The sequence below is a fragment of the Acomys minous genome (assembly GCF_964271855.1).
Source record: "Acomys minous genome assembly, chromosome: 1".
NCBI classification, from domain to species: domain Eukaryota; kingdom Metazoa; phylum Chordata; class Mammalia; order Rodentia; family Muridae; genus Acomys; species Acomys minous.
Genome location: NC_140483.1, coordinates 178,051,158 through 178,077,870, shown reverse-complemented (window position 1 = coordinate 178,077,870; position 26,713 = coordinate 178,051,158). Strand labels below are relative to the sequence as shown.

The window sequence follows — 26,713 nt, the reverse complement described above, 5'->3', positions numbered from 1 at the left end:
TGTGGACCGTGCACCCTGGGGGCTCCTTAGATTCAGTTAAGCTTAGGCAGGTGATATCCTGACTGGGTTGTGGGTGGGGTGGGGTGTTGTTCTCTAGCCTGAGATGAGTTTGGTAAAGCTGGGGTGCGGATGTGTTTGTTCATCCCGCCTACTTCCCATGCCCGGCCAGCTGTCCGAGTACGGCATGGCAGATCTTAGCTTCCATCGCCTGCCCATCTCTCTGACCTCTGCTTAAAAAAACAAAAAACAAACTTGCTGAGTGTGTTGAGGCCCCGCCCTTCCGCGCTCAGCCCCGGGCCTCCCTGTGCGCCTTCCCAGCCGGCTCCTGCTGTTTCCCGGAGGTGCAGGAGGTGCTGCCTGTGGCCCGCCCATGGGGCCCTTGGTGCTGCCCGCCTGGCTGCAGCCCAGGTAGGGCACGGGATGGCGGAGACGGGAGGGGAGGGCGTTGGGCCCGAGCCCGCCATCAGCTTGTACTCATAGGCGAAGCCCCCGACTCTGCTCCTCCTGCGCGGCGTTAGCGGATTGCATGTTCTCCACAGACTCGGGAAGGAGGCTCTGCTGTTTCCCTCCTTTCTAGTTTTTGGAGATAAGAAAATGAAAGGGCAGGCTGCATGGCCGCCTTTTCTCTTCTTGCACTCACACAAGCCCTTAGCTTTTCTCGACCCCGTTGCCCCCTAGACTTGGGCGCGGGGTGAATTTTCAGCCTGGCCTGTGGCAGCATCGCTCATCACAGGAGGGATTCCGGGGAAGCTAGGGCCTTGGGCGCCTATTTACCTGAAGCCAGGTGATTCTGTTTGGGTTGGAGTTTACCCCTTCTAACCACTTTAGCAGTTTTGGTCATCTGTCGCCTGCTGCAGAGAGTCGGTTTCCCAGCTTATGTATCTTGTTTCTCAGAAGTTTCCCGTCTTGTTTACACTGACAAGACCACCTCAGCCAACCTGCACACCGGGGAGCCCTTCAAACACCCCTTTTCCAGTTCCTTCAAACCAAGAATCTGTCAATCTTTTCTTAGTCATCGCCCCAGCAACCCACACACATTTTACACTCAGCTAACTTCCTTTTTTTAAGGGGTGGGGTGGGGTTGGCACTGAGCAACTAACTTTCTATGTGTGTCTGATGAGGAGAGCTAGCTTCCCTTGTAAAATACAGCAGGAGGTGGTAGGAGAGAGAGAGAGAGAGAGAGAGAGAGAGAGAGAGAGAGAGAGAGAGAGAGAGAGAGAGAGAGAAACCCCAATCATGACCCCTCCCCTCTGATAACAGTAACCCTTTCAAGTTCATCTGGCAAGCTGAGCTGCTTTCCTTCCGTATTTACTTTCTTCCCTGTCCCCTCCAAATTTCAAAGCTATCCTTATAGTGGCTGCAAGAGATAGAGAAACAAGGTTAGAATTGTATCAAAGATGAAAATGAAGGGTGGAAGAGAACTACCTTTGGTTTTAAGCAATTTCAATCAATATAGTCACATTAGACAAGTTCATCCCATCACATTCTGATGGGTTTGGAGGGACAACCCAGTGAAAGACCCTGATACAGAACTCTGACATGCGACAGTTTTCTTTCGCCTGCTCGGTTTGACTGGCACACTAAATGACCTGTTTAATGGCACTTTTTTTTCCCTGTGTTTGTAGGTATAGGAAGAATGTGTATCTTTTTGTCTATTACTTAATCCAGTTCTGCGGCCACTCGTGGATCCTGACAAACATGATGGTCAGATTCTTCTCATTTGGGAAAGGTAAAGCTCCTGAACAGTTTTGATTTTTTATATTTTATTCCGTGTTTTCATCTGGCCTTGTCGAGTTTCATTTGAACGTCCGTGCAGTACACCTGGCACCACTCACTTCCCTAGAGTTTGTTCCTCCATCACTGCATTTTATTAGTTGAAATGTAAAACATGTTTGGAGCAGGGAGAATGAGAGACCAACGAGGGGAGGGCTCTGTCTTGCTCCATTGCTCTGAAAGCAAAGACCTATCTTTGAGGTGCTTCCTTTTGGTTCTGTACCAAACTCACAAATTCCATGCGTTTTGAGGAGCTGTAAGTTCCAGCCTGACAGTCTATGCAGAGCAATGAGAAGTTAATGAAACTCTGCCATAGCTTTCTATCCACCAAGTTTGGGGTAGCTGGAGACTACCAGTAATTGAATGACGAACTTTGTGCCACGCCCCTTCCACCCCGTTTGATGCCTTAAGAAGTAATATGTATGTGACACAGCACACCGATGATGACTACTCATCTATGTGGAGTTGGTATTGATGACTTGACTCATAAGCTTCCTTCAGTTTCCTAAAAAGTCAGGATGCTGCTCTAAACTATTCACTTCAGATTGTTAAATAATGAATCACCAAGTGACTATCAAAACAACATTCTCCGCGTCCCATACCCACATGAGTAAGTGTCATCGCAGTTTACAACTGTTTGGTGGTGACTCGACAATTTGAGCAACTGCTGGTTTAGCTAAAAACAAGCAGGAGCATGGCTGGAAAAAAACTACGCTGGCCTGATCAGCTGAGACTCCTGTACCATGCCCAACTAGAGGGCTGCTACAAACTGTTCTGTGCTTCTCAGTCTTACTGGAAATTCGCACTTTTTTTTTTTAACTTTCTTAATAATCTCAGCTATAGCAGTAGGCTTGAATGTCAACTATGAGCACTAAGAGTTTTCAAGCGGAGGGACACTGAGGTACAAGTGGTAAGAGACTGTGGCTTCTGCACCCTGACCATGAGGTGAGGCTGTGTGAGTAGACTGTAGGTCATTCACATCTCATGCCCCAAGCAAGAACTCTAAGGTGGCCCCACCCCTCGCTCCAGGGGAAAGAGCCTTTAGCCAACAGTGTCTTTATGCTACACCACAATAAGTGTAGCAGCTACTTACAATTATACCTACCTGGCTTGTTCATTTGAAAGGAAGACTAAGAACAATGCAGTGGGAGACCCGTTCCATTCCCTAAGCCAGTGGTTCTCAACCTTCCTAATGCTGCGGCTCCTCATGTTGTGATCACCGCCCCCATCCCCCCACCCCTTACACTCCCCATCCCCCCACACACCATAAAATTATTTTGTTGCTACTTCATAACTGCAACTTTGCTACTGTTACCAATTGTGATGTAACTATCTGATGTGCAGGATACCTAATGTGCGAACCCTGTGAAAGGGCTGTGCCACCCACAGGGGAGTTTCGATTCACAGGCTGAGAAGTGCTGCCCCAAGAACAACAGAGCCTTGAACTTGTGTGGCCCGCTATCTTTTCTTCAGGGCTGTGGGTAGGAGTGTGGATGATTGGTGTGTCAGGGATTGTCTCTGAGAGCGACACGCTGATGACAGCATCCATCTTATAGACACCAAGAAATGAAACCCCAGTGCCTGGTCAGTTATAATCATACGAATCCCAGAAGCCAGTAAAAACAGAAAAATCACCCTTAGAAGACTCTAAATGTAACAGGATTTTATTTAAGATCTTGAAGCAGGAAGTTTGTTGACAGAGGACCATCTATTCTCTTTATTTCATTTCCTCAGTTGTGTCTTCTCACAATGCCAACTCCAAAGTTCAGTGTGTGTGTGTAGGACCCAAGTGTAGCCAACCATCATATTGGATGGACTGCATTGCACCATCAGTATCATTTCTACAAAATGTCTCTGAAATCAGTTTTTCTCATTGCCCTTTTTTTTTCACCCCCAAACTATACTTCAAGGGGTTTAGATTATGACTGGTTGGAATTGCTTGGGAATCTCATATATTATTCCCACAGACCAGCTCTGGGAACAGTGAAGAGGAGAGAAGAGAGAAGGTGGGTCCAAGGCAGGGAGAATTGAGCAGGTGGTGAACAGCTGGTTAGGGGAAACCAACCATTGGGGAAACAACTGGCTGTAATAGGAACTAGGAGAAGTTGAGAACGGGTGGAAAAAGAAATACTACAACCAGGCATATGTGGTACAAACTGAAAGGTCTTTTTTAAAAATATTTATTAATTTATTCAGATTACAACTCAATTGTTATCCCATCACTTGTATCCTCCTGTTCCTCTCTCACTCCCGCTTTCACCCTATTCCCCTCCCCTAGGTCTCAGACTGAGGGGGACCTCCTCCCCCACTATATGGTCATAGGCTATCAAGTCTCATCTTGGTAGCCTGCTTATTCTTTCTTTGAGTGCCATCAGGCCTCCCCATCAAGGGGAGGTGGTCAAATATGGAGCACCACAAACTGAAAGATCTTAAAGCCCAGGAGAACTTTACTTTTCTGTCTCTTGTCTCTGTTATTCCTTGGGCCAACCCCAGCACTTTATTTAAAGTGAAGTTAAATTTTTTTATTATAGATTATATCATGATTTTTCTCATCTTTTACAATCAATAGGGCATTCAAAATTCAACAAAGCAAGAGAACAGTCTAACAAGGAAATACAACAGTTCTATATAACCTATAATAAAGCATACAGCAAAAAATCAATCAATATCCAAGTAATGGTCAGTATAGACTGATTATTATTTCTTAATACTGAGTTTAATCATAAATTTCTCTGGGCTAAAGTCATTGTGTTTACATGATTGTCATAGCAACATAGCTTGAGCTAAATGTTCTCTAATAAAGAAAAAACTTGACTTACTCCCAGTGCCAAACCAATAGGTGTGCTTTCTAAGCCTAGAATAACTGCCAAGGGGTCCTCTATTGTAAAGTATCTATAAAGCATGATGTTCCAAGCCTACCATCTATTGCTCTCAAAGCAGATTTTAAAGACACTTTTCTACAGCTAACAGTATCTAGCCAGGTACTGTTATGTCAAGATCCTAACTTTCTTCCAAGCAGTTTCCGCCTGACTGCACATAATCAAAGCCAAGAACTCTCTCATTGTCTCAAGCCTTTGGCCAGAAGCCTTCTTTAAACATTCTCTGTGGGACAAAATTTTCCCTGTGAGAATTTCATTAGGGCTCATAGTGAAAGTGAGAAAGTTTTAGAAGAAAAAAGAGATTTTAAAGTAATTTTAAGGCAAAGTTACACCTGGACAATACATAATATTCAAGGGCAGTGGTGAACAGCCAGAGCTATTTGGATCTTTGTCAAGCAAAGCCTCAACAGCTGTTCTGGATGTCTAGAGATCATGCTGGACAGTCGGAGGTCTCTGGAACTTTGTCAAGCAAAGCCTCTATGACTTGTCCTTATGTCTGTGATATATTAGGAATAAATACAACAGCCTTGGCTGTGATGACTTTGTAAGTTTCAAATCTTCTTGGATTATGACCAATTAAAAGAACTGTATATACTTCCTATAAGTACCATAGTATGCTTATAAGTACCACAATATTTTCCAGGGATGTATCACATTGATACAATTTAGGAGCTTATTTAGGGTGATTTGCACACATACAATAAAGACAGACATTTGCAAATGTGCATCTGATAGTCTTTTTTGGGGGGGGTGGATGGGTTTTGTTTTGTTGTTGTTGTTTAAAGACAGTATTTTCCTTGGCTGTCCTGTAGACCAGGCTGGCCTCAAACTCACAGCGATCCACCTGCCTCTGCCTCCCTGAGTGCTGGGATTAAAAGCGTGTGCCACTGTGCCCAGCTGCTCTGACACAGTCCTGACTCACTGTGTGTGTATTTGTCATTTGCTGACACAGATTCAATGGCCGACACTTTCCATGCTATTGGGCTGGTTATGCGGGTTTGCCAGTCCATTTCGCTCCTGGAGCTGCTGCACATTTGTACTGGTCTTGAGCCCAATCATCTTGTTCCAAGGTTTCTGCAGGTAAGTTTACTCACGCTGTTACTATGGAGGCCATTTAACTTTTGACTTTGTCCTATTTATAGCCCCTCGTGACTTTATGGTAGAACTCAGTCAGAGGGTTCTCTTACCTAGACCATGACAGTTAGAATGGCCCATTGGCAGTGTCTGGGCGGTGCCACTGGCCAGCCTGTGCACTGTATGGTCCCTGTCCCACAGCCATTCACAACTGCTGGGCTGTTGGCAGGAAAGAATACAGGGTTAAAAAAACAAAATGATAGTGTTTGTTTTAAAGGTGGGTTGACAGAAGATTGGAAATTTACTGGTAGATACTCCACATAGAAAACTCTTGCTGAATTAAGACTAAATTTATTTTAAATAGTATTTTCCATTAAAAAGGCAAAATAGGTACTGGGTGACGACACAAATACACATTTAAAAATCTCCAAGAATTAGAATAACCATCTAAAGGAGCATAATTTTAGGTATCCTCAAAAGAAATCTGAAAACAAACTGTTCTGCAAAATATCATAATCTTAATGTATTTAAATATTCAGTAAGTTTAAATACCCAGTTTAGAATGTAAACATAGAGCTTAAAACTTGTTGGGTGCAGCATTATAGATCCCTGGGCTAGTTTGCTTAAATTACCAGGAGAGTTTAAAGGATGTAAATAATAGTATTATCCTCATGTATCAAATAAGAACATAGCATTGTAAATATTAAAGGTATTTATCGAAGGGCACAGCAAGAATAGGTCGGTGAGATGGCTGGAAGGGCATTTGCCACCAAGCATGGTGACCTGAGTTTAATCTCTGGAGCTCACATTACAGAGGGAAAGAATGAACCCCTACAAGTTGTCCTCTGGCCTCCACACATGCACTGCACACATGCACTGCACACATGCACACACACATGCACACACACATGCACACACACATGCACACACACAGGTTTTAAAAGATATGGGGTAGATTGAATTCTACTTAGTAAACAAACATAGAGAAGTACTATTCATTAGAATAAAGTCATTTTAAGTTGAAATATCAAATACTTTAATATGGAGGTAATAATGGGCAATATAGTTATACTAAAATTAACCAGCTAAGAGCTCACAGAATCTCCTTAAACATGCTACTGTACAAACTGCAAAGGGGCACAGATTAGCCACAGAAGCAATGATAGTTTAGAAACAGGATGTGTTGGTATTTCTAATGTAATGGGTCTGCTATACTTTGAAACTACCACCGCGTGTACACCAGGATGCTAAGTTTGGAGAGCAGAACCACCGACCCAGAGCATGAGGAAGCTGCAGCCCATCACACAGAATTATTCACTGGGAGCTGTATCAAGTTCATATAAAAATCTGAGTCACGTTGTCACTTTCACTCTTCTTTGAAGGGCTTCTTACTTTTTCTTTTCTTTTGTTTTCTTTTTTCTTTTTTTGGCTAACGCCAATTTCTTGGTAACACAGCATTTTCAAAACTAAACTAAAGGTTGTGTTAGTTGTTAATCTGTTAATGCACACTGTGAGACTAATAACCTCATCAGGAAGAAAACTGAATGAAAGCGTAAAATATCCCTAGAAAATGCATGCATATTGTTTGCTTGACAAAATTACCTAGACTTGCCTAATAAGCAAAATTACTGTAGAACTGAGACATGTGATTTTTTTTTTTTGGAGGTGTACAAATTTCAGAAAATTCAAGTGCGGTTCTTAATCACTGAATTAAATCTCAGGTGGCATATAAAACCATCATTGAAATCAAAGAGCCAACTCCTGATATGTCACTTAAAAACAATAGCAAATACACATGCGGATACATTTATTTTAAAAATGAGTTTGCCAAGGTCAGTGCTGATGGAGCACAATGACCAAGTCCTCAGTTCTGGGGAAGCACAAGCAGGGATCAGGGTACCAGGGCCAAAGATGAGCATCCCAGATGATGAGCACAGCTCTTTTGACTGCCTATCTGGCTTCCTCTTTTACTTGAGGTTGTATCTGCCCTCTGTTGCTTTTATAGCATCATTCTCAGAATGGGATGGGATTGGAAAAGCTTTATTAAGCCATCAAGGTAAAGTCTCATATTCTGTCCCTTTCTTTATTAAAATTCTGCAGACAATTAGAGTCCCCTCATTACGAGATGATCCCAGGGATGCCATTTAAAGATATTGTAACAAAACCCTAGGTTGTGCAATCATTTGCGGTGTTCCCATTTCCCCATTTTTACATGAAGAAACAGTACTTACAGCCGCTGAATTCTCTACACTGATTAAGGCGGCCTGCAGGCAGTATTTTATAAATGCAGCGTGTCCTGCGACTTCAAAGAGGACAAGAGTTATGTCTACAGAGTTGTGGCATCACATGGCTACACCAGAAGGTGTTCTTTTGAGAACAGTTCTCCAAAATGTCAAGATGAATAATTCCAGCTGGCACAAACAGTGGATTAGGATTAGGATTAACTAGTTGAACAACTACTGTAACATCTGGCAAGTGCTGGTGCCATGGGAGCGAGGGTAGATTTGGGTTTGTTCATTGTACTGAGTTACTAAATGATTTACCTTCACATATCTGACAGCAAGCAATAAATCATAATTTTAAAAATCAGATGCAATTGCTAAAACAAGAGGAGAAACCACACACTATAAGACAGTTGTTATTTAACAGACATCTATATTTCATTTTTAAAATACAAGGAAAAAAATCTAAGACTATAATACAAAAGGTGTTTATAGACTTCCGTTGCTTGTAATTCTTATATACCACTTAAATTATATACAGAAATATAACATAAAGCTTGGCACTTAAATTATATACAGAAATATAACAGAGCTTTGATTAGTTTCAAGTGGGAAACTTCAAAAGATACAAAAGCATGTTAAAAAGGACAATACAAATGAAAGCTAAGAGTTTTCCCTTTCCTTCCAAACAATTTTGCATATTTTATTGCATCAGTGGTTTTTTTTTTTAAAGTTAAGTGGGGACTGGTTGATTTTGATAGATTTCTTTGAAGAAAAACCAATCCCCCAAAACTTGACTGTTAATGAGTGGGAATACAGCCACACCTGAAGGGCTGATTTTGAAGGCGTTGTTCAGAGTTGTGCAGAAACCTCAGAAGCTATTCTTTTTATATTTTTTATTAATTTATTCATATTATATCTCAATGGTTATCCCTTCCCTTGTATCCTCCCATTCCTCCCTCCCTCCCATTTTCCCCTTACTCCCCACCCCTATGACTGTGACTGAGGTCAGAAGCTATTCTTGACAAAACCTGTGTACATTTTAACTTAACTTAAAGGGGAAAACAACCCAGACGCATTTTTGTACCACGGTGTTTGGCATTATAGGAAACCCTCAAAGGAATATAGTTAGGTTCACTGCAAGTAGTTCAGTGCTGTATCCTGCCCCTGCATCAATAACTATGAGCACCGCTGTCAATATATTCATCTTAAACACTTATATACAACTTAACAAAAATCTGTAAATCAAAGCACTGTAAATGTTTTACATCCATATAGGTTCAAGTCAAGTGCAGGAAACACTTCTGTATTAGTCAACCTCACCAGTTTGTGTTGAGGATAAGGAGAGATATTATCACAGCCCTCAGGGGCACACATGAAGGAAGCGCAAGGGTACTGTCTAACTTCCTTGTGAGAGGACGGCAGTTTCCAATCCGATTTCTCTAGGCTGGGAAGCAGCTGACTTTAACTGCTAGACTAAGTCATCTTTGGACTTCCCATAAAGATCTCTCAGCTTTTTCTCCATGTAGACTTGGAGTTGAGAATAGACTTTTATGATAGAGGTAACGCTGCTGCTGTGTGGAGTGGTAAGTGTCCTAGGCCGTAAGCTCTGGGGGGCTGAACTCTACACACACTCTTGTCATTTTGCCCACAGAGTTCTTCAGTGAACAGGGACAAAGGTATCTGCATAGTAACTTTACAAATGCAGAATAGCTCTTTTTAAAGTCCACTGGAAGTCTTCATTATCTCTGCAGAAAAGTATCCTGCAAACAATACTTTCTCCAGGTCTGGAATCGACAGCAGGACATTATGACCCTAAATACTATGAGCTGAAATACTAAGGTCTTTTCGTTGTTGTCACTTTGGTGGCCACTCCAAAACTGAGGTCTAGACAGTGGTCTGTTCCTTAAGGAGTCTTTCCTTAAAAATTAGACATTAAGAGAACCTCCTTGATGCTCTGAGTCAATACTCCACATGTGAACCACAGACAAATAAATGGTCTTTTGAAGGTATCTTTAAAGAACTTAATGTCTTTATCCAGAGAAATTGCTCAGGGAGTAAAGCGCTTGTTCCACAAATCGGGCAAGCTGAGCTCAATCCCCTGGGACCCTCTTAAGGGAGAGAGAGAGAAAGCTAAGTCTGAAAAATTGTACTCTGACCTCCACACACGTACCATGGTGTGTACGCCACACACTCCATCACCCCTTTGCTCCACAGTTAATTAACATTTATGGAAGGACAGGTGTGGTGGCACCCACATCTAATCCTAGTGCCAGGCAGGTAGAGAAAGAAGGAGCTCTGGATCTTTCTGGCCTGGTTCTGATGGGTCAGTAAGCTCTGGGCTCAGTGAAAAGACTTGTCTTTTTTTTTTTTTTTTTTTTTAAAGTGGACAGTGAGAGAAGATGACACTGGAGATCAACCGCTGGCCTCCACACATATGTACACATATTTCCTCACATTCAAACACGTATAATGCATGTACAAATATGTTTTGTGTTTTTCTAAAACGTTGATAGGATTTTAAATAGTTATAATTTTGATAAAATAATAATTTTGAGATTAAAACTTATTGAGTTTGAGAAGTTCTTCCTATAGTTGTGGTGCCATTTTCACCCTTTAGTTTTCCTATTTTTTTTAAATGGAAAAAAAATATTGTTTGACATTTCATACATTTCTTAGTGAATGTTGGGCATCTCATGCCTCCTTGCCCTCCTACAAGAACCCTTCTCAGCAGTCCCCACCCCCACCTCCATGCCTACCATTTGTATGGACCACTGAGTTTATCTCCAGTTTCTTGCTTGACCCACCCACGTTCAACACACCGTTCCCGTATATAAAGTGCCTTGTCAACCAACAACATGACTTCAGTCATTTAAATGTATGTGCCAGCTGCACATGCAGAGGTCACAGGACAAAGCTGAGGAGACAGTTTTCTGTTTACCCATTGATGAGGGTTCCAGGATTGTGTTTTCAGGTAGCCACGCCTACCCGGCCAGCACCCCGACCTGCTAAGCCATCTAGGGCAGCTGTAGAAACTCCTTTAAAGAAGAGACCTTTGTCTAGATGTTAGGTTCCGGAGTGGCCCCCAAAATGACAAAAATGAAGAGGTCCTAATGTTTCAGAATACAGGACTTAGGATCACTATCTAGATTTTGATTCTAAACATGAAGGAAGTCATTATCACCTAGTCAAACATATGCTTTTGAGTAAAAGCAAATAAATAGAAACGGTGCCTTCTTAATGTTATTGTGGAGATTAAATTTAAAACTGTCAATTTAGAAATTGGCAGGAAATACTTTTATCAACTTTCTATCTCTAAATTCCTCTATTAGGCTGCCATTGAATATAGGTAAATAACCATCAGATAATAAATAAGGTTGACACTGCATATGGTGGGGAACCTATGTCTGTATACATGCTGTGGTTGGCACTGCATAAGGTGGGGAACCTATGTCTGTATATATGCTGTGGTTGGCACTGCATATGGTGGGGAACCTATGTCTGTATATATGCTGTGGTTGGCACTGCACATGGTGGGGATCCTATGTCTGTATACATGCTGTGGTTGGCACTGCATATGGTGGGGAACCTATGTCTGTATATATGCTGTGGTTGGCACTGCATATGGTGGGGAACCTATGTCTGTATATATGCTGTGGTTGGCACTGCATATGGTGGGGAACCTATGTCTGTATATATGCTGTGGTTGGCACTGCATATGGTGGGGAACCTATGTCTGTATATATGCTGTGGTTGGCACTGCATATGGTGGGGAACCTATGTCTGTATACATGCTGTGGTTGGCACTGCATATGGTGGGGATCCTATGTCTGTATACATGCTGTGGTTGGCACTGCATATGGTAGGGAACCTATGTCTGTATATATGCTGTGGTTGGCGCCTGGGGGCATGTCCACTGCTGATTTCTATGCCACTCAGGACTGCACTGGTAGGGAGCCCCAGAGCCTCTGCTGATATCACACAGCTCGAGGCTCACTGTAGATTTCTGTCTGTCCTCATCATTTAAAGGGAAGCCTGGCATAATGTATTGCTTACAAATCTGGTGACCAGGACACTTGTACTTCCTATTCACCCATGGTATGGACACAGCATTAAAATTCTCCTGTCTCCAGATTTCATCCAAGTGAGGGTGGGGTTGGGCTAGCATTAGAATGTTCTATGTAAAGGGTTCCTATAAATCTACAGCTTTTAAGAACTCAACCATGAAATTAGAAATCTATGTTGCATGCAACAATGTATGTGTATTTCCTGAGATGTGTAGCAAAAATATAGGTTCTCTGAGTTTTAGGCATTGATCCAATGCAAGATGAGACAGTGCCTACGCATCTGTGAGGTGCTCACGTCTTACATCCCAAAGCTGCAAGGAGTCATGTCAGCCAGGCTGGGTTACTCAAGTTTTTAAAATTATAGTTTAGAAGGATTTATATAAACACAATTAAGTTAAATCAAGAAACTAGATCATTACATATTAAAGGACTGCCCAAGGGGAAAAGAGCTCTGTGGATAACTCCCATGGACTGACTAAGTTTGAATCATGTCTCCTTTTCCTTAGCCAAAGCAAGGGCCCTCTTGACTCACCTCTGTTAAGTCACAAACATGCTGACACAGCTTACACGTGTGGGTCTCTGATCATGTGGACTGCTGTTGACAAATCTTGGGTTTTTTTTTTAAACTAACAGCCCATGATTCTACTGTGGATTATTCCATAATTTTTTTTCCTGAATCAGCTTAAAAAAATACGGCTATGAGAAAATACAAATCAATCCCATTATGGTTTCTTCTCCTTTATTAATATGTTCCATTAATATGTTCCAAGTCTATTTTTTGACCACTGAGAACAATGCCCTCTTAAACACAAGAATGTAGGCTGTACAGGCTGTGCTAATATAACACAAGGCACTTGAAAAGAGGACTGGGTTTTATTTAAGCTGGTAATTGGAGCTAAGCCAGAAATATGTGAATTCTCAATGATCTTTCAATGTGTATAACTTGGCATATATAACATCTATTCCAAGAATGTGTTAAATTCTATTTTCCACTGCCTTATGAGGGTTAGGGTTATATTACTGCCCTGCAAAAAAAGAGGAAAAAAAAAAGTAACACTGGCTTCTCTATTGGCTAAATTGAAATTTCCTGGCCTGTCAATCAAAGCCCTTCACAACCCAGCCCCAAACACATTTTCAATTACTTTTCTTATTTTTCTTTCTCCACACCATCCACTCTAGCCCCTCTGTGGTTCTTGCTCCTCTCCACAGGGCACCTTACATCATCACACTGCTGCCTCTGCTCAGGCTGCTCTTGCCTTTCCTCAGACCACTTCTACTTGACAATTCCAATCCATCGATCAAGAGCCAGTTGAAATGTTGCTTGTCTGCACCCTTGTCTCTGGCAGCAAGTATCTCTTTCCTTAAGTGTGCTTTCCTCTTCAGAATGCTGCACTGTAAATACATGCCCCACCACTAAGTCTGGAGGAAGGACCGTTTTTTCACTGTACCATCTAAAGCGGTGGTCCTCAACCTTGCTAATGCTGTGACCCTTTCACAGTTCCTCATGTTGTGGTGATCCCAACCACAAAATTATTTTTGTTTCTCCTTCATAACTGTAATTTTGCTACTGTTACGAATTCTAATTTAAGTATCTGTGGTTTTGGATGGTCTTAGGTGACTCCCATGAATGGTCATTTGACCCCCAAAGGGATCGTGAACCAGAAGTTAAGGACTGCTGACCTAATACATAGTGGACACTCAAGTAGGAGCTTGCCAAAGTAACAGAAATGTGTATATTTCAAGAAGAGAGGAAATATCAAGAATTAGATAAAATGTTATCTTTGTTTAATTATAAATAATTAGAAAAGCACCGAAAAACAAACAAAAAAAGCCAGAAATTAAGTCCATTCATAACTCAACTCTTTCAAAGACAGCCACTGTAATAGTTTAGAAAATGTATTTCCAGTTAAAGCATTCTTTCAAACAAAGCATTCTCTTAAAGTTAGAAAATGGCCTAGCAGATGACCTTCATTCTTAACTTGTTTTTATTAGCTCACAGAAAGAGTGATCATCCTTTTTGGCGTCATCACCAGTCAAGAGGAAGTCCAAGAGAAATATGTAGTGTGTGTTTTATTCATCTTTTGGAATCTCCTGGACATGGTAAGGTAAGTAATCAAAATTGCTGGGCATGGTGGTCTCAGAGGTAAAGATAGGTGAATTTCTGCAAGTTCAAGGCCAACCTGGCCTACGTAGCTAGTTTCAAGTCAGCCAGGACTACATAGTGAGACCCTGTCTTAATCATCCATCAATCTGCTAAAGCAAGGCAAAACTGCTTTAGTGCTGCTCATACTGGTTACTCTGAATGAGGCAGAACAACCCCATTGCATATCATTTTATATCAGAATGGAAATGTATATGTAGACTTTCAATAATGAGCATATCAAGGAAGCTGAAAACCGGACCTTGGTATTCCAAGTGCAAATGTGAGGCTCTCAGGTTCCCAGCACAAGCCTTCACCATGCCACCAACCTGAGATGGCCCCAGAGTCATAGACTAATGGAAGGTGCCCTGGCCTTGTTCTGGCATGCACTATTTTAATAAGCAACACAGGACTTCCGTTACTCGTCAGGACCCACAAAGTTGGTGCCAACTTTAGCTTTAGTTGTCAACTGACACCTGGGAAGAGGGGGAACCTCAGCTGAGCAACTGCCTCCATCTGACTGTGGACGCATTTTCTTGATTGCTAATTGATGGAGGATGGTCCAGCCCACTGTGGGCCTGGAAGCAAGTCAGTAAGCCCCTTTTCTGGTCACTGCTTCAGGCCCTGCCCTGCCCTCCTTCAGTGGTGGGTTACAACTTGGTTGGTTTTGGTAAATATCATGTCACAGCAACCGAAAAGCAAACTACAACAGTTGGTTTCTGTGACTTTAAGAATGTTTTAAAATAGGAGCTCATTTCTCTGAGAGAAAATGTACCCCTATATCCATTTCTGTGCACATCTCCAGTGGGATCCAGTGGTTAACTTAGTGGCATCCCCAGGAACTACTGTTGCTTCAAACATCTGGATGGGTGTTCTGAAAGAGTCTTGGGTTGTTTTTTGTTTGTTTGTTTTTTGCTGAGATTGTTTATTTTATTCTGCGTTTTAAAATTCTATTGTAAATAACTCGCCCAAGTTAAAATATAGCCTCAACAATGGCTTCAGTCCTAAAGATTGTACCTGTACTCAGTAAGCTATTTGAGGTTTTAAAAATAGCATTTTAGACTAACACTTCTATAGCCTGTGACTTCCTATTTATACAAGGTATTGGTCTTCAGTAGGTACCACAGCCTTCTGATATAGTTGAGGGAATCTGTCTACCTCAGTATCCATTTTCAGATAAACTCAACAGAACAAAATGACTTTTGCATTGGAAGTGGTACTAGATTGTCATGGGATGATTTGGGAACATAGAGGACACAGCAGAATGAAACCCACCTCCACTACTTATTTGCTACATGATCTTGGGCAAACCACTTAACTTTTGGTAAACAGCTATTTTATTGAGTATGCCTTATCTACCACAAATTTTTTAACTTTTTAAAACATAAATGTATGGGTTTCTATATACCCAGAGATGCACAACCATCACTATTATATAGTTGAAGAACATCTTTATCACCTATTATAAATCCTGTCCTCATATGTGCCCATCACTCTGAATTACCTCCCTGCCCAGGCCCTGGTAATCATTTTCATACTATTTCTATGGGTTTTCTATTTTGTGTTTCATATAAATGGAATAACTGAATATGTGGTCTTTTGTTACTATCTTCTTTTTCCTTGGAATAATGTTGTCAATACAGTGTTAATAGCATGTAATGGTATTTCATGGCATTTTATGGCTGAATAATGTTCTCTTGTATCAACATAACATGGAATATCCAAATAGTTGATGCATATTTGCAGTATTCCCACATTTTGGCAATAAATACTGCCATGAGCACCCCCACACACGCTTTCGTTGATAATGTTCTCTCTGCAGAGTGAGAGTGGGAATATCTCAGTCAACTGTGAAGTAATGTTTAAAGAAAATAATGAGCAGGGAACTTATTCATCTGTCAAAGCACCTGTGAGAAGAGCACAACTAACGTGAGAGCTAATGATGAGACGGAAGCTTCCTCCTCAGGACAGCCATCCGCACGGGCCACTGTTCAACACTGTATCGAACTTCCTAGGCACAGCAATTAGGGGAAAAGATGTAAAAGACATCCAGGTGGTAGAAAACCGGAAGTGACCAACAAGTTTATGAGAGATGTACAACACAAGATCAACACAAATCAGTTATATTTCTATACATTTTTCACTGAACTATCTGAAAATGAAAATAACAAAACCAACCCTGTTTGTGAAAACCTCCAACAGAATGCAGTATTCAGGAAAACATTTAACAAAATAGGCAGACCTTGTACAATAGAGATCTTGATAAATGGAAGGGAATTCCACCCTGGAAACTTAATATTTTAAGATGCCAGTACCCACTAATCAATCCACAAGGTTATTGAAAGCCCTGTTAGGATCTCAACTGGTTTTGTTGCAGAAATTGAGAGGGTGGTCTTAAAATTCACATAGGATCCTGAACTCAGATGAGCCAACCTTTTTAAAGAACACACTTGCTCTCCCTGGTCTCAATTTAGGACTTACTCTAGAGCATCAATTGTCATGAGTGTGGCACAAGTCTACATACTGATCAGGGGATGGATTTGACAGTTCGGAGACAACCCCTTCTACTTTGGGTTAAGTCTTCACAAAGGTCCCACGAGAGTCAATGGGTCAACAAAAGGTAACTGGATACTGCATGCAAAAGATCAAGTTGTATTTGACAATGTACCCAAAACCACAAAAGATGCAACAGCACAAAAGATGATTTGAACTGTATTAGTGAGTTACTGTGATGGTTACTATTGCAGACTGGACTGGATTCCGAGGGCACTAAGGAGGCATGCCTTTGGGTGTTCCCACGGAATTCCAGAGTTTAGCTGAGGAAGACCTGCCCTGAATGTGAGCTGTATCTTCCCCTGGGCTGGGACCCTTAGCTGAATGAAGAAGAGAGGAGGGAGATGGCATGTGTGAGTCAGGAGGCCATCTGGGTAACTCTGATGTGTGCTGAAGCATAGAAACTACTCGCTTATTTATATGAGTAAATTTACAGAAACAACTCTGCACTAACAGCTTTGAAGTTACCCACTGTGCCCCAAACTTGATCCCAAGGCCAGTTCTGATTGTGTAACAAGTCAAACCTACAGAAACAGAGGGACAGTAGATATGAATTTGGGAGTTGTGTTTTAATAAATCCATCCTTTAAAATGTGTGCAAATAGGTCTGTCTTTTAGGAAGTCTAGCTGTTGCTGCATAAAATGAGCTTGGCTTTTAAATAAAAATGAAGCCATTAATCACAGAAGCTTATAACTGTAATTTCTTGGAAAGAGGTAAGAGCTACATTCTTGCTCTGTTCAGCTGTATAATTATCTATGATCCACCCCGGGAGATAAGCCAGAGAGACATAGGTTCCCTCCACAACAATACACCATTCTTACCCCTCCTTGCTTAAATGATAGGAAATAAAGCACGGAATTCCCACACTTCCAAGTGTATTCCAGTGTTTAATTTGTGGTAAGGTTTTTTTCTTCTCTTATTTCCCAGTCAGCAGCAGCAACTGTTTATGAACTACCTGTTTCTTCCAGGTACACATACAGCATGCTCTCAGTCATAGGAATATCGTATGCTGCCTTGACATGGCTCAGCCAAACACTGTGGATGCCAATTTACCCTCTGTGTGTTCTTGCCGAAGGTAAGAGTCATGGGTTCTATTTCTGACTGATATAAGCTGTTGAGCTATGATCACTCGCTAGTATGTTTGATGAGGATATTGCTAATTTTTGATAGTTCTTGGCTTCCTAATGATAAGACCTATCAGTCTATTTCCTTGCTGCAGAGGAGCAAGGTTCAGCGGGGTGTGGCGGGTACACCTGCAATCCTGGTGGCAGAGGCACCGAGGCCAGCCTGGTCTACATAGAGTTCCAGGCCAGCCAAGGATATATATAGGGAGAAACTGTCTCAAAGATTGAGAAGGAAAAGGAGGAAGTGGGTGGGGGAGGAAAGGAGAGAGGGGAAGAAAGGGAGAGGAGGAGAGAGACCTAGAGGTCAAGGTAGAGGTGACCTGCACAGCATACACTACAGGGCCAGAAACAAGCAGTAGCATCCAGGTCCTTCCCTTCATTAACTATGAGCTTGGGGCAACTCACTGCACCCCTGAGTCTGTTTATGGACCCAAAAGAGGTTTAACATGTAGAGGAGCTAGCTTGTTTTCTTTTTTAAAATACTTAGAAATTTGGTCATCTCTGGCTAGAATGCTTCTTATCACCTCCTAAATACCCTTGCAGTGCCAGCATCCATTTGAGCACCTTCACATGAGTATCACCTGAGTGTCCACTTTCAGAGGCAGGGCTCTGACTTTCAGCTAAGGTAGTTCCCCAGCACAGCACAACAGACTAATACTCTATAGGGCACATCTCAGCTGCAACTACATATTTGCATGATTCTTGGTTGCATGTCCCTGATTAAACTAGATACAAATGTACACACAGGTGCCTGCCTTTTGCTTCCTTCCTTTCTCACATGCACCAGTATACATGCCTAATAAACAAGAAATCAATTATTGCTTGTATTAATAAAGCAAAATTAAATAGCTAAAGTAAGAATTTTTCAAAGAACTTGACCTAAACAAAGAACAAATGATTTCCCCAGTAGAGGATTTGTCAGGCTACAGGCGTTCTTCTGAAAGTCAAGATTAAAGATTTTAAATAATGCAAAAAGCATCTTAAAGTAACTACAGGAAAACACAAACATTATGAAGAGGGTGCTGTTGCCAATAATTGTGAGTATTCAAAGGCTAGTTTATAAAAGAAAACCACATGTTTCAATATTTACTAATGGTTAGAGATAATAAATCAGAATTTAAACTTTTTTACTGTTTTAAAAATGAATTTTTAAAAATTGGAAGATACTGTTTTCAGAGAATCTAGAGAATTGTTTTAGAAATCACTAAAAACAAGAACAAAAAGAAAAAAACCTAGTCACCCATTCTTTAAGAATGCAATCCCTTATTCATGGAAGATTTACTGAGTGCATTTCTTTGTCTTGTCATATGGAAATACTATAAAGAACACAAAAGGAATGAAGTGTATAGGTTTACATAAAAAGAAAACCAATTGTAAGATGTGCACAACAAAGTGAGTACAGCCAATAATAGTGTACATTTCCAAAAGATAAATTCAATTACCTCCCTACAGAAAAATGAGATGTTAAATACTAGATTTCATTGTTCAGCATTAATACATATTTTAGAACACCTACTATCACCTATAAGTATATACATTATGGTTTATTAATTAAAACTATATTAGCAAAATGATAAGCTAATTATTTCTAATTATTATATAATGGACTCTTTTCCTAAAAACAAGGGATGAATAAGTATACAAAAACCATTTCTATTATTGGTGTCCCGATTTCTAGCCCCTTCCCTGATGAGGGAAGCCTGTTTTGATATGGATGCCATATAACTCCGTATCTTTGACTAGCTCTTAAATCACTCTCCCAACAACTAAAGTATCAGCAGAAAAAAGGCAAGGCACACACGTGACAGTCTGACTCTCCACATAATGGAGAAGGGCTGGCTGTGGGCTTTCCTACTCATGAACTGAATGTTCCAGAGTATAAAACTGTGCAGGAAAGGAAACCTACTTTTAATAAAGTTAATAACTCTTATTTAAATTTAAAGCTATAAATTTTATGTCTGATAAACTCAACAAATAAACAAGACTATAAACACCCAGGTGATTACTCCTATGTCAGAATGCTTGAGACCTGGAGTCAGCCCTTGTTTTTTTTTTGTTTTTTGTTTTGTTTTGTTTTGTTTTCTTTTTTGCTGTTTTTATTTTATTTATTTATTTATTTTAATTTTTATTTTATTTTTTCCCGATATATATTATTTTATTAATTTGTCCTTGTTACATCTCAGTGGTTAGCCCATCCCTTGTATCCTCCCATTCTTCCCTCCCTCCCTCCCTTCCCCTATGACTGTGACTGAGGGGGATTTCCTCCCCGTGTATATGCTCATAGGGTATCAAGTCTCTTCTTGGTAGCCTGCTAACCTTCCTCTGAGTGCCACCAGGTCTCCCCCTCCAGGGGACATGGTCAAAGGTGAGGCACCAGAGTATGTGAGAAAGTAATATCCCACTCTCCACTCTACTGTGGAGAGTGTTCTGTCCATTGGCTAGATCTGGGTAGGGGTTTAAGGTTTACCGCCTGTATTGTCCTTGGCTGGTGCCTTAGTTTGAGCGGGACCTCTGGGCCCAAACAGCCCTTGTTAATGGCATGTGTGGTGCCCATTGGAAATCCTGCACCAGTGCCACTCATCCCATATCTGTGCCAGCAGTTAACAGCAGTGGCTGCTTTTCCAGAGGACCTGGGTTTGGGTCTCAGCACCCACAGGGCAGCTCACAACTCTCTGTAATTCCAGTCCCAGCGGTTCCCTGCCCTCTTCTGGCTTCCGTAGGGACTGCATGCAGGCAAAACACAAATACACAGAGTATTTTTTACTTTTTACGTTTTACTTCACTTCCCTGGATGGCAGCAGCTCAGATAACTATAGCATGCGATTTTATTGCATGAACTGCTGTTTAAAAATCTGCATGTGTGATATAGATCCTCTCTATGTACCTAACACTAAACTAGTTCCTCCCACAGAATAATTTAGGTCAGCATTTCTCATAGTTGCCCCCAATTTGCATTAAGTACTTCTAGGACTGAGGAGAAAGAAGATATTCTAAGGCCAGACATGGTGACAGAGCGATGGGAGATCCATTTAATTGTTGCAAAACCTCTCAGAATCTTCACTGTGTTAAACAGGTGTCATGTAACCCCAAGAGGAAAACATATACCCGACTGTCTCCCTATTTGTGAGTGAGGACAGATATATATATATATATATATATATATATATATATATATATATATATATATATATATATTTATGTTCAATAGGCATGTTGTTTTTTTTTTATTTATTTATTTATTTATTTATTCACTCTTTTTTTTATTAATTTATTCTTGTTACATCTCAACGGTTATCCCATCCCTTGTATCCTCCCATTCCTCCCTCCCTCCCATTTTCCCCTTTCTCCCCTCCCCTATGACTGTGACTGAGGGGGACTTCCTCCCCCTTTATATGCTCATAGGGTATCAAGTCTCTTCTTGGTAGCCTGCTATCCTTCCTCTGAGTGCCACCAGGTCTGACAGATGTATTTTTAAGTCGTCCTTTTAAGAAGTGCTATACAGTCCTTCCATGTAAGCATGGCATGTGTAGATTCAACAGCGGGTACACAGTGGAATGCTGGAGCGATTTAAGTGACAATCACTCCACAGGTTTCTGTAACAAGCTACACCTTTGCCTAAAAGGGTTCAGCAGTCATCACAAATTGTTATTACCAATTCAAAATGTCCTCCATTAAAGAGACAAACACATACACAACCTCTGTGACGAGAACGGGAATCTTTACGACCCTTTTTTCTTTAAACAGCGTTCGCCATCTATCAGTCACTGCCTTATTTTGAGTCACTTGGCACCAACTCCACCGTGCTTCCATCTGACATGTCCACCTATCTCCCTTACGTGCTGAAGCTGTATCTCATGATGCTCTTCATAGGTAAGCAGGTGCTTTGTCTTTGCATTCTTCTTGCGAGTTTCGGTTTATGCTGCCATTGACCTCAACAGCCTGGTAAACGTGCGAGGAACTAAAGAGGAAGCACAGCCCAGTGAGCTGGACAGTCTGCTTAAGGCCCTGGGTGCCCTCTGAGGTGCGTCATGAAATCTAGCATTATGCAATTCCACTTCACAGCAAGAGCAGTGCTGCCAGCACAATAGATGCTTGACCATGAGGACACGCCTATAAAACAAAATGCCGAACAGAGCGATCCGCTCTTTTTTATTTTTCCCCATTTATGCCCATTTTGTGTTCTGTTTGACTTTATATGCTGGCACTCCCTGGCAGGCAAACAGGAAGTTGATGATAAAGGCTCAAGAAAAACTTAAAATAAAAACTTACCCTTGCAAGGAGGGAGTGGAGTGATGGCTTAGTGCTTAAGAGCTCTTACAGAGGACCCAAGTTCAGTTTCCAGCACCCACACGGCAGCTCACAGCCATCCGTAATTCCACACCCCTTCTAGCAGCGCGCGTGCATGTGGTACATGTACATAAAACACTTATAAACACACGAAATAGATTAAAAAGTTACATGTGAGCCAGGCTTAGGGATTCATGCCTTTCATCCCAGCATTTGGGAGGCAGAGGCAGGTAGATCTCTGTAGTGAGTTCCAGGCAGGGCCACATTGTCAACACACACACACACACACACACACACACACACACACACACACACAGTTATACTTGTGTGGTATTTCATGATGGCACTTCCAGATGGGTGAGTAGAGGCACCCAGTATTTTGCTTCACAAAACAAACAAAATAATGAACCAACCAAGCACAAAGCAATAGGTATGGAGCTGCATTTTGAGGTGAAAAAACAGGAGGAAAAAAACTAGAACACTGTAATATTAAAAGATAGCATAGCAACAGACACAAAATATCATGCAATGCCATCTACTCCAGTAGCGGTGGAGGACTTTCCTTCTGGGTGACAGTGAGTGGACAGAATCTCAGAAAACTGTGTTGAACAGAGGGGACTGGAGAACTTGCCCTCTGAGAGCAAGCTATGGTCAGTAGGATAGAGTCAGCGCAGTGCCAGGACAGGCCGTCCCTTCCCATAGGTCTAAGCACCTGCCACTTAGAGAGTACAACAGGACTCATGTTGCTTCTCTGAGCACTGGAGTAAACGGCAGCAGCCCTGAGCAGTGCTGAGCCTTCAGCTAGAGCCCCTGCCCCCCGGGCCACAGGCTGAGGAGGGCCACGAGGAAACCTAGTCAGGTGCTGGCCGTGACGCATCTTCAGTTTCTCCCACAAACAGAAGGCCACTGAAGAAGACACCAGTGGAAATACAGGATCCTACACCTGTGGGATATATCAAAAACAAAGCTAAGAATAATGAATAAAAACATAAACAAGGAGTATTTCAAAAATCAACTTAGTCATGCATCTCAAGGAATAAGAAAGCAAGAATAAGCCAAATCCCAAATAACTTTGTGTCTATTCAGAAATAAAACAGAAAATTAGAAGCACAAGGGTCAGAGAAACAAAGCTAGTTATTTCTCTGACAATACAAAAAAGCAGATAAAGGGTCAGTGAGAATAACCCCCCAAAACACAAGATCCCAAGAAATCAGTTAGAAATGTCAAAGGAGACATTACAACCCAAAGCTCAGATGTACAGACAACCAGTTGGGCTTATTTTGAGAAACGGCCTGTTAACAAATTAGGAAATCTAGAAGAAATGGAAACATTTCTGAATATAAAAGAAGTACCAAAACGCAACCAACAGGATACAGGACTTCAACAGGATATAGAAAAACCTGAATAGACTAGTCATGAGTAATGAACGTGCAATAAATCTCCAATGCCGAAAAGCCAGGATGAGATGGCTTCACTGATGAATTTTACCAAGATCTGAAAGAGCAGTCAGTGCTAAGTCTTCTCAAATAAATAGGTAATCAATTGGGCTAGCATTACCATTACCAAACCTTAATAGGAAATGAAAAGGAACTATAAGCCAACATCTCCAGTCAATGTAGATGCTGAAATCTTCAATAAAATCCTGGTAAATCAGAAAGATCTCACACTATAATCAGGCAGGCTTCATTTCCAGATGCAAGAATGGTTCAACCTCTACAAATCAACAAACTACCATATGATATAAAAGCCATGCAAGTAGATGCAGAAAAATCATTTGATAAAGTTCCACATCCACTCATGATAAAAATACAAGACCAAGTTATGTATGACAAGCCCAACTAATATCATACTGAATATTGAAAATTAAAGTGTTTCTTCTTATCAGGAACAAGGCAAGATGTCCAAGACAAGATGTCCACTCTCCTTGCTCTTTTTCAATGTCATATTAATTTTAGTCAGAGCAATTAGCAAAAGAAAAAGGCAGATACATAGTAAAGAAGGGAGCCAAATGATCCTTGTTTGCAGATGCAGAGAAAAACCTTAAAGCTGGATATGAGGCTCACATCTGAAATCCCAGCACTCAGGAGGTTGTCAGCATTAGGAGAGCCTGTGCTAGAGAGTGAGACCTTGTTTTAAAAACAGAGCAAAACAACCAACCAACCGGGTGGGTTGGGCAGGGAGCAGTAGAGACTTCACCAGAACTACTGGGAGGGAGGAACAGACTGAGTAAAGCAGGAAGACAGTACCAGTGAAGGAAGCTTTTAATGTGGGCGGCACCCAGGATAGATATAACATACTCTACGCCCTTGTCTGACCTCTAACATACTTTTGATGAAGAGCACAAAGGTCATTCGAAACAAACAAACAAACAAAACAAAACAAACAATTCTGTCTACTTAGGACTTTATGTGACTTGAATTTGCTAAGGAAAAGTTTATGAATGAAATCTAAATCACAATAACCACAAAACATACCTAGGAACAAACTAAGAAAGTGCAACTCTTCTATAAAAATAAAAGTACAAAACACTGATGAGAAACTGAAGATATAAAAGACGAAGTCTGCCTGTTTTCATGGACTGGCAGATGTCATCAAATGTCTTTAGTGTTCAAAGTGATAGGGATCCAGTGCAGTCTCCATAAAAACACTGCTGACATTTGAGGACTGAGATCAGTGGGTAGGAGCTGCACTGTACAAGCACGTGGACCTGAATTTGAATCCCTAGCATCTAGGGGAAAACAACAACAACAACAACAGCAACTGGGTGTGGCCATACACCTGCAACTCGAGGCTGTTGGAGGTAGAAACGAGAGAATTGCTGGGGCTTGTTGGCTGCTGTGTCAGCTCCAGGTTCAGGGAAGGACCTTGGCTTGGTGGAATACGGCAGAGAGTGATGTCGCCAAGAGCGGAGCCTTCCCTTGCCATACGCTGTGTGCACCAGCACATCACATGTGCAAGCACCACAGACACATACCCACACGTATGCTTTTAAGAAAATAATTTTTTTAAAAAAAGAATAAGACAAAAATGACATGCTGCACAAAAGAACAACAAACAAACAAACAACACCCAATAAAATTAGTATGCCAGCCCAGAAGACCCTGAATCAAGCAGAAAGACCAAAGCTGGAGACATCACAACACCTGATTGCAAGACATAAGGCAGAGCTCAGTAACAAGCAGTGTGGCATCGGCATAAAAGGCACATTTAGCAGTGAAATAGAATAGAGACTCCAGAAAGAAACATGCCACCAATAACAATACATATTAGAGAAATACACAGTGCTGGGAGGACGGGGTACACACACACACACACACACACACACACACACACACACACACACACACACTGACACCTGACCAGACCCACACCCTACACAGAGATTAAACTATCAAATACCTTAATATAGGATCTAAAACTCTGAAAATACCAGCAGAACACTTAACAGTATGCTACAAATGATTCTTCTTGACTAAGATGCCAATGCCTCAGGGAACAAAAGCAAGAATTAATGAGATGACATCAAATTAGAAAGCGTCTACCCGGCAAAGTATATAACAGAACAAAGAGAAAGCCTTCAGATGCCAACTATCCCGAAGGTGTAGAGACCTGAAAAAATTTAATATGAAATGAGTAATACAATTAGAAAATATATTTGTGATCAGAATAGAGTTACAAAGTATATGTATATACAGCCAATTACTGTGCGGAAAAAAGTTGCATTTCACTAGCTATGAGGGGAATATAATCAGTGAGCTATCATTTAAGTCCAGGCAGATAGGCTGTTATCAACCAAACAACAACAAAAGCAAATGCTAGTGAGAAAAAGAAACCACTGTTGTTGGGGATGTGAATCAGTGCAGCCACTACTGCAACAGTGTGGAAGTTCCGCAAAGGACTAAAGATAGAACTAACATATGATCCAGCTGCCCCAGAAAGAAGGCAAAAGGAAGTGAAGTTAGCTGCGTGCTAAAAAAAGGATGCATACCCAAATGATAGTCACAATTGAAAGGTGCGGAACCAGCCCAGGAGTTCGTCAACATGGATGGATAGAGAAAATACAGTGCATCCTCACACAGCAGGGCATTTAGCCATAAAGGGTGAATTCCTGTTATTCCAGGACAATGACTAGAAACAGAGGGCATGTTAAGCAAGACAAGCCATGCTCTCTGTTACGTGTGAAAATGTGAGAACTGACATGAACGTTCACTTGTGGTCACGATGGGCTGGAAGGGCGGTAGGGGGGAGGTGAGCTGTGACGAGTGCGTCCCACAGCGTGTGTGTGGAAATATACCAAACTGAACCCACTAGAATGTACTGTAGCACACACATAGGAAGCCTGAAACCAAAGAGTAAAGCTATTTAAAAGTAAATTAATAAGATGTAGTGTAGGTTAATAGAAAATTATATTTGCACAAACTTGATCAACTAAATCTTTTCCAGGAAACTGGGAAAAAGACTTCCATTTTTTTTCATTTTCCTACCTCAACCTTTCACAAATTATCAGGATAATAATCATGTCTGAGACAAGGGCTCTCAAGTGTAAGAAAGCTACCAAAGAAGCAGGGAAGGGGGCGGGGGAACCCTGCATCAG

At 41.4% G+C, this 26,713-nt stretch overlaps 1 protein-coding gene across 2 annotated transcripts in view; it reads left to right on the top strand.

Moving 5' to 3' along the window:
* HACD4 (3-hydroxyacyl-CoA dehydratase 4) overlaps positions 1-26,713 on the top strand; it is a 30,484-nt gene that overhangs the window by 2,198 nt on the left and 1,573 nt on the right. The window contains exons 1-6 of one of the 2 annotated variants that reach the window (XM_084773611.1): positions 253-408; positions 1,626-1,729; positions 5,605-5,732; positions 14,008-14,120; positions 17,677-17,783; positions 21,577-21,702. In XM_084773611.1, the coding sequence (XP_084629737.1) occupies positions 371-408; positions 1,626-1,729; positions 5,605-5,732; positions 14,008-14,120; positions 17,677-17,783; positions 21,577-21,702 (616 nt within the window). In that variant the 5' untranslated portion in view covers positions 253-370. Of the gene's footprint in view, positions 1-252; positions 409-1,625; positions 1,730-5,604; positions 5,733-14,007; positions 14,121-17,676; positions 17,784-21,576; positions 21,703-26,713 lie in introns of those variants that run through there. The other variant, XM_084773612.1, reaches the window with a different exon arrangement.